The 13,441-nt window shown below is 45.7% G+C and overlaps 1 protein-coding gene across 1 annotated transcript in view; it reads left to right on the plus strand.

Moving 5' to 3' along the window:
- Positions 1-6,307: 6,307 nt before the first annotated feature.
- ATP6V1B2 (ATPase, H+ transporting, lysosomal 56/58kDa, V1 subunit B2) overlaps positions 6,308-13,441 on the plus strand; it is a 21,504-nt gene continuing 14,370 nt past the window's right edge. The window contains exons 1-2 of the mRNA XM_015417054.1: positions 6,308-6,448; positions 13,264-13,319. Coding sequence (XP_015272540.1) covers positions 6,316-6,448; positions 13,264-13,319 — 189 coding nt within the window. The 5' untranslated portion in view covers positions 6,308-6,315. The remainder of the gene's footprint in view (positions 6,449-13,263; positions 13,320-13,441) is intronic.

Below are 13,441 nucleotides of genomic sequence, written 5' to 3' on the forward strand. Positions count from 1 at the left end.
TCAATGTCACTCTCATTGTTCCCTGATAGAATCAGGCTGGGAAGTCCCAGTCCTGCCACCTCTCCCCCCAGACTCGCCCTCTGACCTGTAAATGTCCCCACATATTTCAAGGGGTCAACATGAACGGTGGAACAGCACACTCCTCAGTACATGGCCCTCCCTTAGGTTAGTTCACTTATCAACAGCCAGAACAGGTAAGTTCTCTGTTGTGTGGCCAGTACCTTTCAAATGGCTTCATCCCCCCCCCCTTCAGAAAACATACAGCAGCATTTTATTTCAGTGATTTTTTTTTTTGTGGAGGGTAAAAAAACCACCTTGTCAAGAAGGTGTAATTGGGAATGCCTGGATATGGTTTTGTCTAGGTATATTTTGACTCGGTTGTGTTGTTGTTTTAATTTTTACTGAAACTTGCTGTTGTCAGTGTGAGCTGCCTTAAGTCTCAGGAGACAGGGGGGATATATGTTAAGTAGCAAACTTAACAAAGAGTCGTAGAGTGATTCAGCAAGAATGCAGCTTTTATTCTTCAACTCGAACTCACTTCCAACACGGATCAACATCAGTCAGACAGAACAACTTTAACACAGCAGCTACTCTGTATTTAAACATTCCCGGCTAATATAGCCACGCCCACTGTACAAATAACAACCTATCAGGTTGACTAGATAATGACCAATCACAATCGCTCCCGCTCTGTAATGTGATTGGAAGACACATCCTGGGCTAGTGCTCCTATTGGTTACATTAGGATCCTAGCCCAGGCCGAAGCTTTACATGAGATGGCAATGAGCTGGTTCACATACACCAGTTCCATACAGTTAGTGCATTCAGGTCCTTCTGAATACATAACAATATAACTGCTAGAAAGGAAGGGAGAAAGGAAGGATGGTGCTTCAGATAGTGGAAGCTTAATGGTAACAAATTGTTTGGCCTGGAGGGGGCTGCATAGTCCACAAAGAAATCTGAGCTCAGTCTCAAATAAATTGGAAATTTCCACCAGTTCCCGCCTCCCTGCTCCTGACTCCCTTCATGCCATTCTTCAGGGTCCCCTATGCCCCAGGAGCAGTAGTTCATGGAGATCTGTGGGGTGCACTGAGAAGCAGGGAAGTTCCATACCATTTATGCCAAATGTACAGTGCAATCCTAAACAGAGTTGCATCCTTCTGAGTCGATTGAAGTCAATTTGTTTAAGGAGATATAACCCCGTTTAGGATGACAGAGGCCCCGGTCACACTGGCCGGATATCGCTGGGGGGGGGCGTGGCTAGGCGCATTTTGATCCGCAATTACACAATCAGACATGCCAGCGGCACACCACGGGTCCTTCCCTCGGAGCCGGCGGGTAAACAAGGGACCGGAGGGGAATGCCGCGTGGTGGCGCAATCACACCACGGGAGTCTGGAGGCAGCCCGTGGCAAACATTTACTAGTACTTTGGAGGTACTACCTTTTTAACGCGCAGTTTCGGCGGTAAGCCACGGGTGCGCTCCACTTCCCAGATGTTGGGGTGTGATCGTGCCCGGATAATCCGCCCACCATCCGTGCCTCTCCTGCAGCAACTTTGCCGTGTGACCGGGGCCACAGTAGGTCTGGATCCAGCCCCTTTTTTCTTTTTACCCAATGGAGTGGGCATGTATGGAGGAGCTGACGAGGGGAAGTTGTATTGCTCCCTGTGACTTTTTTTTCTTCAATTGCATGTAACATTGTTTATTTCAGAGCCTGTGTAGAGTACCTTAGCCACACAAATATGCAAAAATGAGAAAAAGGAAAGGATTTTGTTGGGTGTTTTGTGTTCAAGAAGATTAGCGTTTTCTTTACAAATACAGATGTCAGTATTCTCAGGAAGAGGTCCCATGCCTGCCTGTTTGCTTTGCAGAGCTTGTGCAATGAAAGCTGAGGTCACACAGAAGTCAATCATCTTTGTCCTGAGATAGTTTCATTTCATTTCCCCCTCCAGCGAAGAGTGTTTCTCCTTATGCTGCTGGTAAAAAGATGACTAGTCTCTCCTGTGAGACATGCCCAGTTCCCCTCATGGCCAACTAAGGCAATGCTGTACTGAATGCTGTACTGAAGATCACAAGCACAGAGAGACAAATCCTATTTGAGTAGGTGACACACAACCATTTACCACGTACAGCAAACACAAGAGCATTGAACGCACCATCTGGCAGGAGGGCTGTGTTTTCCCAGTTGCAGTTTTGTTACAAATACCACGTCCCCATGATGTCAGACCTGCCTGGAGAGGAAGTTGGGGTGTACATTGTGGGCTACATGCAACAGGCCAGAAACAAATGTACATTTATTGTGTGAGCCTTGTGGAAATATTTAGCTATTATTTGAACGTTTGTGATGTGTTTTCGCCCTAGTGGTCTGAAAACACTGTCCCCTGGAGGGAGGTGCATTCTGCAGAGAGGCTGGGGAGGTTGCCTGGCAACGGGACAGGAGAAGGAGGAGAGTGGACTCCAAAGGAGAGCAAGGGAAGAAGCAAGGGCTTCTTCTCCTGAGTGAGTGGAGAAAGTCTGAAGAAGTTCCAGAGGGGAAAAGCCTCAGGAGACAGGGAAAGGCAGTTGGCAGAAGTGCGCCCATCTTCTGCCACTGGCCTCTGATCCTGAGTGTTTATTGGCCTTCTCCTGTGGGACTGCGAAGAAAAGTGGCTTCTTAGAGTTTGTGAAGCAGAGAGACCTCTGGAGCATGCAAGGAGATAACTGAAGTAAATCTAAAAATAAATAAATAACTGAATTAAGTCTCTATCATGCCTCCTATGGGCCATTTTAGAGTGTCTCAGTCTGCAGAACTAGGTCTTCCATCATGCCCAGGAACATTTTCTTCCCTTTGTTTTTTTCTTGTTTTATGTATTTCTCTAGTACTTTTTTATTCCTCCAAGCACTTCAAGTCGTACACATCATTTTCTTATAAGAACATAAGAACATAAGAGACGCCAATGTTGGATCAGGCCAATCCAGTCCAACACTCTGTGTCACACAGTGGCCAGAAATACCAGGTGCCATCAGGAGGTCCACCAGTGGGGCCAGGACATTAGAAGCCCTCCCACTGTTGACCCCCCCCCAAGCACCAAGAAGACAGAGCATCACTTGCCCCAGAGCCCCTATCTATACCTTGTGGCTAATAGCCACTGATGGACCTTCTCCACCATTCTCTTGATAGCAATCTTTTGCAGTAGGTTGAGAGGAATTTCACTGGCTCAAGGTTACTCAGTGAGTTTCTCAGTCAAATGGGGATTCAAATGTGGGTCTCCCAGATCCTAGTCCAGGGCTCTAACCCCTGCACCATACTTGCTCAGTATTTTAACACATTTGATCCTAGAAGTAGAATCTGTTGCTTTAGATGCAAACTCTGTGACTGTTAATCTCTCACTGTTGGTTTTATTACTGAAATAAACACAAGGTCAAGAAGCCTTTGGAGAATAAGCAACCTGATTTAAATAAAGGGAGTTCTGAAAACTCTGGACTTTGAACCCCACATTAACTGCCAGTCAGGAAAATACAACGCAACAGGGATATTGCTTGCATGAAGGGATATACTCATTAAATGAAGGGCGCAAAAGCCCAATTGCTCTGTGTTAGGTGCTGTATCAATGGGTTATTCAGTGATGTGTGCATTGAGGAAAGAAATAACAATCACTGCTTGCGAAATGTTCTGCCTATGAAGTAGATGTTGTTTGTTTATTTTATGCTATCCTGCTTTTCACCCTAATGATAACCCAAAGCACCTTAAAACACCATTCCCTGCTCCTTCATTCTATCATCACAATAACAACCCTGTGACGTAGGATGAGCTGAGACAGTGTGCCTGGTCAAAGGTCACCCAACAAGGAGAGTGGGGATTTCCAGATCCTAATCCAATACTCTAAACACTACAGTATGCTGAACTCTACCATGTATAGAAAATGAGACCATAAAATTGCGTTGTGTGGGGAAGAGAATATTTGTATTTCATGGACAGAAGTGGTATTAAAGTAGATCCTGTATTAAGGGAGTACTTTAGGATGTATGTGTGGTTGTGAGTAGGTAACCTGGTTACTGTATATCGTACTGTTCTAGGACAGCATCATAATTTACTGACTGGATCACAGAGTAAGGAAATTGAATATGGTTCTGACACAGTATGCAGGCTATCACAGATATCTTAATGGGAAACCTCCTGCATTATATTCAAAGGTGGGCTGATAGGTGGTGTCCTTACATGGGTGCTCTTTCTACATGGCATCAAGAATTTGATATAATGTTTAGTAAGCAAATATTTTGACAGACCAGATCTTGGAGGAAAACATATCTTCTCTTAAACTTAACTTGTGATGAAGCTGTATTTAAACATAAACAAAATTTATTATTTTTTAAAAAATCTTTATTCTACTTGAAAAATTTATAAGTAGACATCACAAACTTGCCATTCTTCTTATTTTTCTTTTTTTTCCCCCGAGAAGGAAAAGATGACTTTTGTGACCCAGAAAAAGGAAGCAAAACATGCTGATTCATTACTGCTCTTTATTCTACTTGATTCTCAGAAACACTGTTTATATTTATGGTTGACATTACTCTGCAGCAGAGGACAGACAGAATTCTCCACATGCTCCTGGGCAATCAGATTTTTTACTTTATATGTTGGGACCCAGATAAGGAAACTCTGTAGCAGTGGACAGGTGGCACTGAACTTTATTACTTTATGTATTTGGATTTGAGTCTAGTAGCACCTTAAAGACCAACTAGATTTTCAGGGTATAAACATTCAAGGGTTAAAACTCCCTTCCTCAGACACAAGTAGGACTGGAGATCTGACTCTTTTTATCCCGGTCAGATGGGTTGACATCAAACTCTCTGCATCAGAAATCAGGTCATTCCCTGTGTGAAAGAATAAATGGACATAAATCTGACATTAAAAACAGCAAAACTCAAAAACCAACGGGAGAACATTTTTATCTTCCAGGTCATTCCATTGCTGACCTAAGAGTGGCAGTCCTCAAACAAAGAAACCTCACGGGGAAATTAAAATATGAGATTGCTGAACTTGAGTTCATTCACAAGTTCAGAACAATGGACACACACACACACCCAGGACTGAATAGGAACACAGGATTCTTATCTCACTACAGATGCTAATTTTCTGCTTCCAGGCATTTCCCCTCTCCCCTAATCAAGCTGATTACAATATGCATTGAGTCCAGTGGCACCTTTAAGACCAACAACATTTCAGACTTTGTTCTTTTGCTTCAGACCAACACAGCTACCCACCTGAATCTACAAAGTGTATTATACCTTTGCATCCTTTACAAACATTCTTTACAACACTCCTCCCACCTTCTGACTGGGATAAAAAGACTCAGATCTCCATTCCTATCGGTGTCTGACAAGGGACCTTTGACTCTCAAAAGCTCATACCCTGAAAATCTTGTTGGCCTGTAAGGTGCTATTGGATTCAGATCTAATTGTTCTACTGCAGATAGATTCAGGTGGGTAGCCATGTTGGTCTGACGCAAAAGAACAAAAACTGAGTCCAGTGGCACCTGTAACACCAACAAAGTTTAAATCTGGGTATAAGCTTTAATGTGCATGCACAGTTCTTCAGATACATTGAAACAGACTTCCTCAAGCCTTACATATAGGCAGAGATAGATTAGGTGGGTAGCCAGGTTGGTCTGAAGCAATAGAACAAACTGATGAAGTGTGCATGCACAGGAAAGCTTATCCCCAGAATTAAACTTTGTTGGTCTTAAAGGTGCCACTGGACTTAAACGTTGTTCTACTGCAGTCCAACATAGCTGTCCGCTGAAACTACTTATGTTTGGGTCCGGTTGACGTTATTCTGCAGCAGAGGAGGCACTCTGTACATGCTCAGGGGCACTACATTTTATTATTTTATGTTAGATCTGGTGTTATGATCTGAATTTGAGATTACTCTGCAACAGAGGAGAGGAGGCACATGCTGAGGCTTCGAGTGAAGTCACCCTGCATCGGAGGTCAGCTCTGCACATGCTCGGGGATACCATTTGTGAAAGCACCCACGGCTGCTGAGTTGGGGCTGGAAGGAAGCCGTCGCTAAGCATGCGTTCCCGCCTTTCCCCGGCACAGCCTCCCTCCTCCGCCCCAGCTAGCCCCGCCGGGGTTCTCCTCGGCCTTCCCCCTCAGCACGCTGGCCAGCTCCTTTCCCCGGCCCCGCACTGCCACCCCCCCCCCGCCCTTCCTTTCCCCGCCCGGCACTTCCGGGTCTGTCGGACTTGAGCAAGAGGAGGGAGGGGTCGGGGAACCAAGAGAGCCTATTTCAGCGCCTGCGCAGTGGCGCTGCAGCCTAGACAGGGAAATAAGATGGCGGCGCTGCGGGCTATCCGAGGGATGGTGAACGGAGCTGTGTCCGAGCTGAGCGGCGGCGGCGGCGGCGGCGGCGCGCGGGAGCAGGCGGCTGCCATCACCCGCGACTACCTCTCTCAGCCCCGTCTCAGTGAGTAGCCGGGGCAGGCGGGGATGGTGTCTGTGCTGGAACCCCTCCTTCCTACCTTTGCCCCCCAATGGTGGCGGGACTCTTGTCATGGACCGGCTCCGGCGGGTACCGGCGCCCCCCCCCCCTTGAGCCTTCTCGTTCTGGGCGGCCCATACTGAGAAACGGTGGTGTGGTGGAGTGGGTACGGGTTCTGCCTAGGGCTCAGTCTGAGAAACTGGTCTTTTGCTTCTGCAGTGTAAACAGTGCCCCCGAGTGTGTGCAGAGTAGCTGCAGGCTCCCCGCCGGGCTTAGTGAGCAACTCGTTTTTTTCCCTCAGCCTGGACGACCTCACTGGCCTGTTACGAGGATCTAATGTGAATTGGGGAAGCGACATACGCAGCCCTAAGTTTCTTGGTGGGCGGATGAGGTTAAATTAATTAATAGCAATGCAACAATAGCATTGCTCCTTCTTGTCCCTTTTCTGGTGTCCAGGATCGGTCTCCTCTTTTCTCCCCGGCTATGTATTCTTTTTCTGGGGAGGCTGAATTCCTTCCCTTTCTCTACTGTCTGTCTAGGCTCTGTTCTCAGTGTGTCCCCCCTTCCTTATTCCTCTGGAATGCTTCCGTATGGTTTTCTATTTTGCCTTTTCTCCCCTCAAGGGCGTTTAATGAAGATTGCCCCTTTGCCCTCAATCGCTGCCTTCGTGTCTGAGTTGGAGTGGCTGGCTCTCATGCTTTTGCTCCTGTGAATCAGTTGTGGGGTGTTCTGCAGTGCCAGTTGTGTGGACTATGTTGGGGCAAATTTGAGAGGTTCTGAAAGGGCAGGTGTTTTTGCAAGGGAAGGAGATCAGGCTAGAAGGTCTCCTTTTATCCAGAGTTTTGCGGTGCTTTGGTTACTGATCAAGTCCAAGGCCTTGTGCAGGCCTAAGGTCCTTTACTTGGAAGTGAGCCGTACAATGCACAGTGGCTTTTGCTTTTGAGTAACAGGGACCTAGAAGTAGGCTTCACGGCTTGCATGGAAAGGGAATTCTCCCCTGTTTGTGCAAAGGTGCAAAATGGCACAAGCAACAAAAGACCCCGTAAAGCCTGTGCTTGCTAGGCCAGTTCATCACTTGTGCTGATTGGTGCTGCTTGGTGTGCAAGAGAATCCCTGCTGTCAAGATCTTGTTTCCATATCAACAGAAGGGGCAGGTGGTGGGTGCTGCTCTCTGTCACGACTTGAAGATACTACCGGCCCCCCTTCCCTTCTACAAGCAAGGCTATTCTGTCGTATTTGAATGGGAAATAACTGTAAGTGGTTGTGAAATATTTCTTCCCTAGGTTGACTAATCTGCTCTGGCTGAGTCTCAAGGTCATGTGGTATACTGCAGGATGACATAGAATGTGTAGCAGCCCAGAGAGGCAAGATGGCCTAGTATTTTTAGGACGCCTAACACTAACATCCGTATATTTAAAAAGTTAGTATGTGTAAACAGCTGTTTGAATTTAAGATCTTCTCCTAGGCCTGTAATAGGTAGATTTATTGCTGTCTGATTAAAATTTAGGAGGAAAGGCAAGTATGCAGAGACTTTCATCTTGGGAAGCTGTTTGCTTCCAGAAATGTGGGAGGATAAACAGAGCTACCAGTATAGAAATTAAAGCATTTAATAGCTGTGCCTTGTTGCATGAAAGGGGCTATTCATGGGATTTCTGAATGGCATCTAAAAGTGGGAGAAGCATCAAGCAAAGCTTAAGGGTGTTACACAAGGAGGCACATAGGTTGGAAGCCACATCATATCATCCCTGCTTCGCCAGCTGAAGGTTTCAGATAATGGAGGATGTGATCCTATGCACATTCACTTAAGTGTAAGTTCCATTAGATTCGGTGAGACTTCCTGCCTAGTAAATATGCAAAGACCTCTGGTCACACATGAACACATAGAGCTGCCTTATACTGAGTGAGGCCATTGGTCCATCAGTCGATATTGCCTACTCAGACTGGCAACGGCACTCCAAGATCTCAAGCAGAAGTCTTTCACATCACCAATGACCTGATCCTTAACTGGAGATGCCTGCGATTGAACCTGGGACCTTTTGCATGCCAAGCGTATGCTCTGCCACTGAACCATAGGCCCTCCCCGAATATCTATTCAGTTTTGTGCAAGACCTGTGAGATTATAGATGACAACAATCATGAGATTTGAAAATAATATGTGAATTCTCTGGAGTGAAAATCTTTTAAGAACTGAAAGATGGAGATTTTCCTAATAGGACTAGGAACTCCTGGGCCTGTCTTCTTTTACCCCAACAAAAGATTTATTGTGGGGTTTTTACTGTATTCCCCTAATTTATTAGTATCTACATCCTGCTTCTCTCTGCAATGGAGATCCAGAGCAGTTTACACCATCATTCTGCCTTCCTCCATTTTTTTTTTTGTCAAGAATCCTGTAAGGTAGGTTAGGCTGAGAATACCTGGCCCAGGGTCACCAATCAAGCTTCCATGGCAGAGGATTTGAATCTGGTTCTTCTGGATACGAGCTGGACACTCTAAACTCAATATCACTCTGATCGTACATTTCTCTCAGATTAAAGACTGGTGCTCCTGGACTGTTTTTCTGTGTTTGAACTTACTAGCCCTAACGCTGTTGAAGCTGGGCATGTGTTCAGTGCTATTTACCCAGTGGCATAGCTTCAAGAGTCCTAATGATTCAGTGCCAAATACTTAAGTGTACTTGTGGTAGTTACAAGGTTGAGTATGTGAGGGTTTCCCTTGCTCGAAAGCCAGTCGAATCTGACTCTAGGGTTGTGGTTCTCATTTCCATTTCCAAGCCGAAGAGCCAGCACCGTCCGAAGATGTTTCCGTGTTCATGTGGCCAGCATGACTAAACGCCAAGGCACATGGAACGCTGTTACCTTCCCACCGAAGTGGTACCTATTTATCTACTTGCAATTGCTTGCTTTCGAACTGCTAGGTTGGCAGGAGCTGGAACCAGAGACTGGAGCTCACTCCGTCATGCAGCACTTGGGTCTCGAACTGCTGAACTACTGACCTTCCAGACTACAGCATCTTAACCACTTGAGCCCCTGTAGCTCCACTGAGTATGTGAAGCAAGGTTCAAATAGCCTCTTGGGGCCAGTCCTTAAGCACCCTTGCTGAATTAACATATCGGCTGCTCCTCACCTCTGCTATAGGTCTCACTCAGTGGCTTCATCCATGCATTGTCCTCCAGTCCGAGTTCTTGAAGGAAAGTGGGATGTGAATGTGGCAAAATAAACCATACGCAGGTGACGAAATAGGAGTCAGATCATAAAAACACAAAAATAACTACTCAGCGGAAAAGCTAGGCTTGTCTTTCTGCTCAAAGCAGGTGGGCACAAAGGTTGTGTATCCTAATCCTGTTGCTGTCATTTATAGGAGGATATACAAGTGTGCAGCACACTAAGCTGTTACAGCTGTGCAGCTCACGGGAAAGCGGAAATATAGGACTCCCTGGGGTTGCATGGGCTTTCCAGCCTTGTACAAGCACAGAAATGAGCAGACTGGATTATGTTCATGGTCCATGTGACCAAGTACTGTAAGTCTGTCAAGGGTTTGCATCTAACGTAGCCGACAGCCTTCACAGGATAACTTGCCTCCATAAAGATACCTTCCTGAATCAGCCTCAGCTGTTAGACTGAAGCTTAGAGTCCAATTCTGTTGTGTCCTCTTTAAGATTCTGGCTTCCTTTCCCTGAATGCTATCATTTGGCTGTGTTTTTCCTTTGGGGTGTCTACTGTCTCCCTTCTCAAGCAGTTGTGGTTATACTCTAGTGTACATGTGACTGAAGCAAAGTTTGCATGGGAGGGTATTTATTATTTGTTTATTAAAACATTTACAATCCCGCCTTTCCTCTTCATTCAAGGTGGCTTGCAGTAATAATTAAAACATCCCCAGCTAAACCCCTGCCCTCTCCAAAGATAGCAGTTCCGGGTGTCGCTTTTGAGCAGCTAGCTACCACTGATAGCGTTAAAACAAAGAAATTAGACAGTCTAGCAAAATTCCAGGAAGGAAGTGTTCCACCAGTGTTGGGAGGGGGGAGGGAGCATCGACAGGAGTGTCACGAGTTAGGGGATTTTCCCCAGTTTGAGAAAAAAAGGATGGCAGCATTTTTATTCAGCTCTGAGCTCTCAACTTGCCTTGCCAGATATCGTGGTCGAATGCAGCTGAGCTTTCTTTCTCTTCCTACATATTGATAGCCAAATGCAATGAAAAGTCCTCCTCCGCAGTCGGCACATCGTAAGGTGATAGGATGGATCCTGCTGATTATTTTTGCATTTCTCAATGGGGGAGGGTGATTTTCACCCTTTGTCAGACCTCCAGTTTCCCTGGGAGCAGCGAGTGGGGGGGGGGGGGGGGGGGGGGCTTTGGGGCTGCAGCAGAAAGGGAGAGGCAGAGAAATGCTTTCATCAGTGGCAGTTTCTTAGCAGGATCCAAGTCTTTGTCTTTACATTTGTCGCTGATGTAAAACTTTAACTTAAACAGGCACACAGTAGATTGAAACAAGATGCCAAGATCAGCCACATTGTCTTTTTGGGTGACACATCTCAAAGAGAGGCCTTGGACTTTGGTAGGGTTCCAGCAGAAGTCGTTTGTGGCTGTGAGTTAGCGATGAGGAATGTTTCTCCGTGTTCCCTGGCTGTCTGAATGTACTGTGCAGGTTGTTTTCAGGTTGGTTTTCTGGTCTGTCTGAGGCAAAGGCATTTCTTGGCAAACTTGTTACTCTTTATTTCCAGTATAAATGTCTTTGTGTTGACACAATACCACTTTCATGTACATTCCTCCCTGGAATAAACATGAACTGGCCAAGCTTCTATTGCTTTGCCACTAAGTCCTGAATTGCTTCATGAGTGTCCCCAAAACAAAGAATGTCACCTATATATATTTAAGGAATACTTTAGATAAAATTCTAACACTTAAAATGTCTGTGGTCATGACTATTAAAAGTACATTATTGTGATATAATGGTTTTGGTTTCAGTTCTTCTACACTTAACAAGAACATTTACTGAACCTATTCAAGTGGGGTAGCCGGATTGGTCTGAAGCAGTAGAACGAAGCTCGAGTCCAGTGGCCAGTTGGGTGTAGTGGTTAAGTGCGCGGAGTCTAATCTGGGAGAACCGGGTTTGATTCCCCACTCCTCCACTTGCACCTGCTGGATGACCTTGGGCAAGCCATAGTTCTGGCACAGCTGTTCTTGAAAAAGAGCAGTTTCTGTCAGAGCTCTCTCAGCCCCACCTACCTCACAGGGTGTCTGTTGTAGGGAGGGGAAGGGAAAGGAGTTTGTAAGCCGCTCTGAGACACCTTTGGGTAGTGAAGAGCGGGGTATAAATCCAATCTCTTCTTCTCTTCTTTAAGACCAACAAAATTGTATTCAGAGTGTAAGCTTTTGTGTGCAAGCACACATCCTCAGGCAAAATGGAATAAAATCTTCTCAAGCACTACTTACAGGGGGGAAAAAGAGGGTTGAGCCTCTCAGCACCAAGATGCATATGCAGAGCTGAAATTGGATCAGGTGGCAGGTAAGATCAATGAATGGCAGCCACCTGATCCAGTTTCATCCCTGCATATGCATCTTGGCTCTGAGGGGCCCTTTTTTTCCCCCTGTAAGTAGCACCTGAGGAGATTTTATTCCATTTTGTTTGGGGAAGTGTGCTTGCACACGGATGTTTACAATAAAGCTTTGTTGGTTTTAAAGGTGCCACTGGACTCAAACTTTGAACCTGTTCAAGTCACTGGTCCCCAATAATCAGATGGGATTGTCATTTTACTCCTATCTGTACGTGCACAAATGCCCTGTTGCTCTCTCAGCCTGATCTTATGCATGCTCACTTGACTGCAAATCCCACTAAGTTCCATGGATCTTGAGTGTGCTTAGAATTGCTGTCTTAGTCATGTTAGTTTGTTCTCCTGTTGTAGGAACCATTGGACTTGTTCATCCTTTCCCCAACTTCCAGGGGTGGCTGATTAATGATTAGCCCATCGTCTTGTGAGCCTGGCAAAGCCATGTGGTTCACTAAGACACTTCTGTATTCATAGATCATGTGAGACTGCACGCAAGGGCTTGGTGACCTTGGCAGGGGGGGAGATGATTCCTAAATGAAGAAGGTTTATTCCTTTCTAATAGTTCCTTACCCCACCCATCTTCTTACTGTTTTCTGAAGGAAATCATCTGGTGCAAATTCATATTCCCTGTACCTAAGCATTCTTCCTGAGGTTAGAAGCAGGGGGAAGATGGCTGAGGTCCCAAGAAAGTTTGTCCCAGAGTGGCAATCTATTGTGTTAGTTTCTAGGGAAAGAGAGTTGGTTCTCCTCTCTAGGAGTCATACAGGTGGGAGCAGCAACAGGAGAGTGAGGCCAAAAATACCTGCCCAATGTTCTTGGCAAGGAGTGCTTTGTATCCACCATTGTTCAGTCATAAATGATTAATGCTGCTCCTCTGAAATACAAAGGTTTTGCTACCCAGACATCAAAATGGTTCATCTGAAACTGACTTCTACTAGAGTCAAGCCATTGTTCCAGATGACACAATGTTGGTTATTGCGGCAGCTCTCCCTAGATTTCGATCTTTCTCAGCCATGCTACCTGAGATCCCTTAACTGGAGAATACCAGGGATTGAACCTAGGACATCATGCAGGCCAAACATGTGCCCTTGCCTTTGAACTGTGGGATCTCTCCTAGTAGTAGCTGCAGCTGAGGACTGTGTACTTGTAGAAAAGGGGTCCATGGTTGCAGAACAATGCATCATCCCTTCTTGTCAATGTGCCTTTCATCCAAAACATATTACTTTGTCCAAATAAGTTTTTTTAACTTCTTTTCAGCATATAAAACAGTATCTGGAGTCAATGGGCCACTGGTAATCTTGGATCAAGTGAAGGTAAGTTTGGTTGCTTACAAATGGGCCCACCCTTCTGACTTCTAAAACTTTACATCCTACAGATTGCCTGACACATTTCCAAATACATTGATTTATAATGAGAATGCACCTTCCTTTTATGG

Source organism: Gekko japonicus, unplaced genomic scaffold (genome assembly GCF_001447785.1).
Source record: "Gekko japonicus isolate JY-2015 unplaced genomic scaffold, Gekko_japonicus_V1.1 scaffold709, whole genome shotgun sequence".
NCBI classification, from domain to species: Eukaryota; Metazoa; Chordata; class Lepidosauria; order Squamata; family Gekkonidae; genus Gekko; species Gekko japonicus.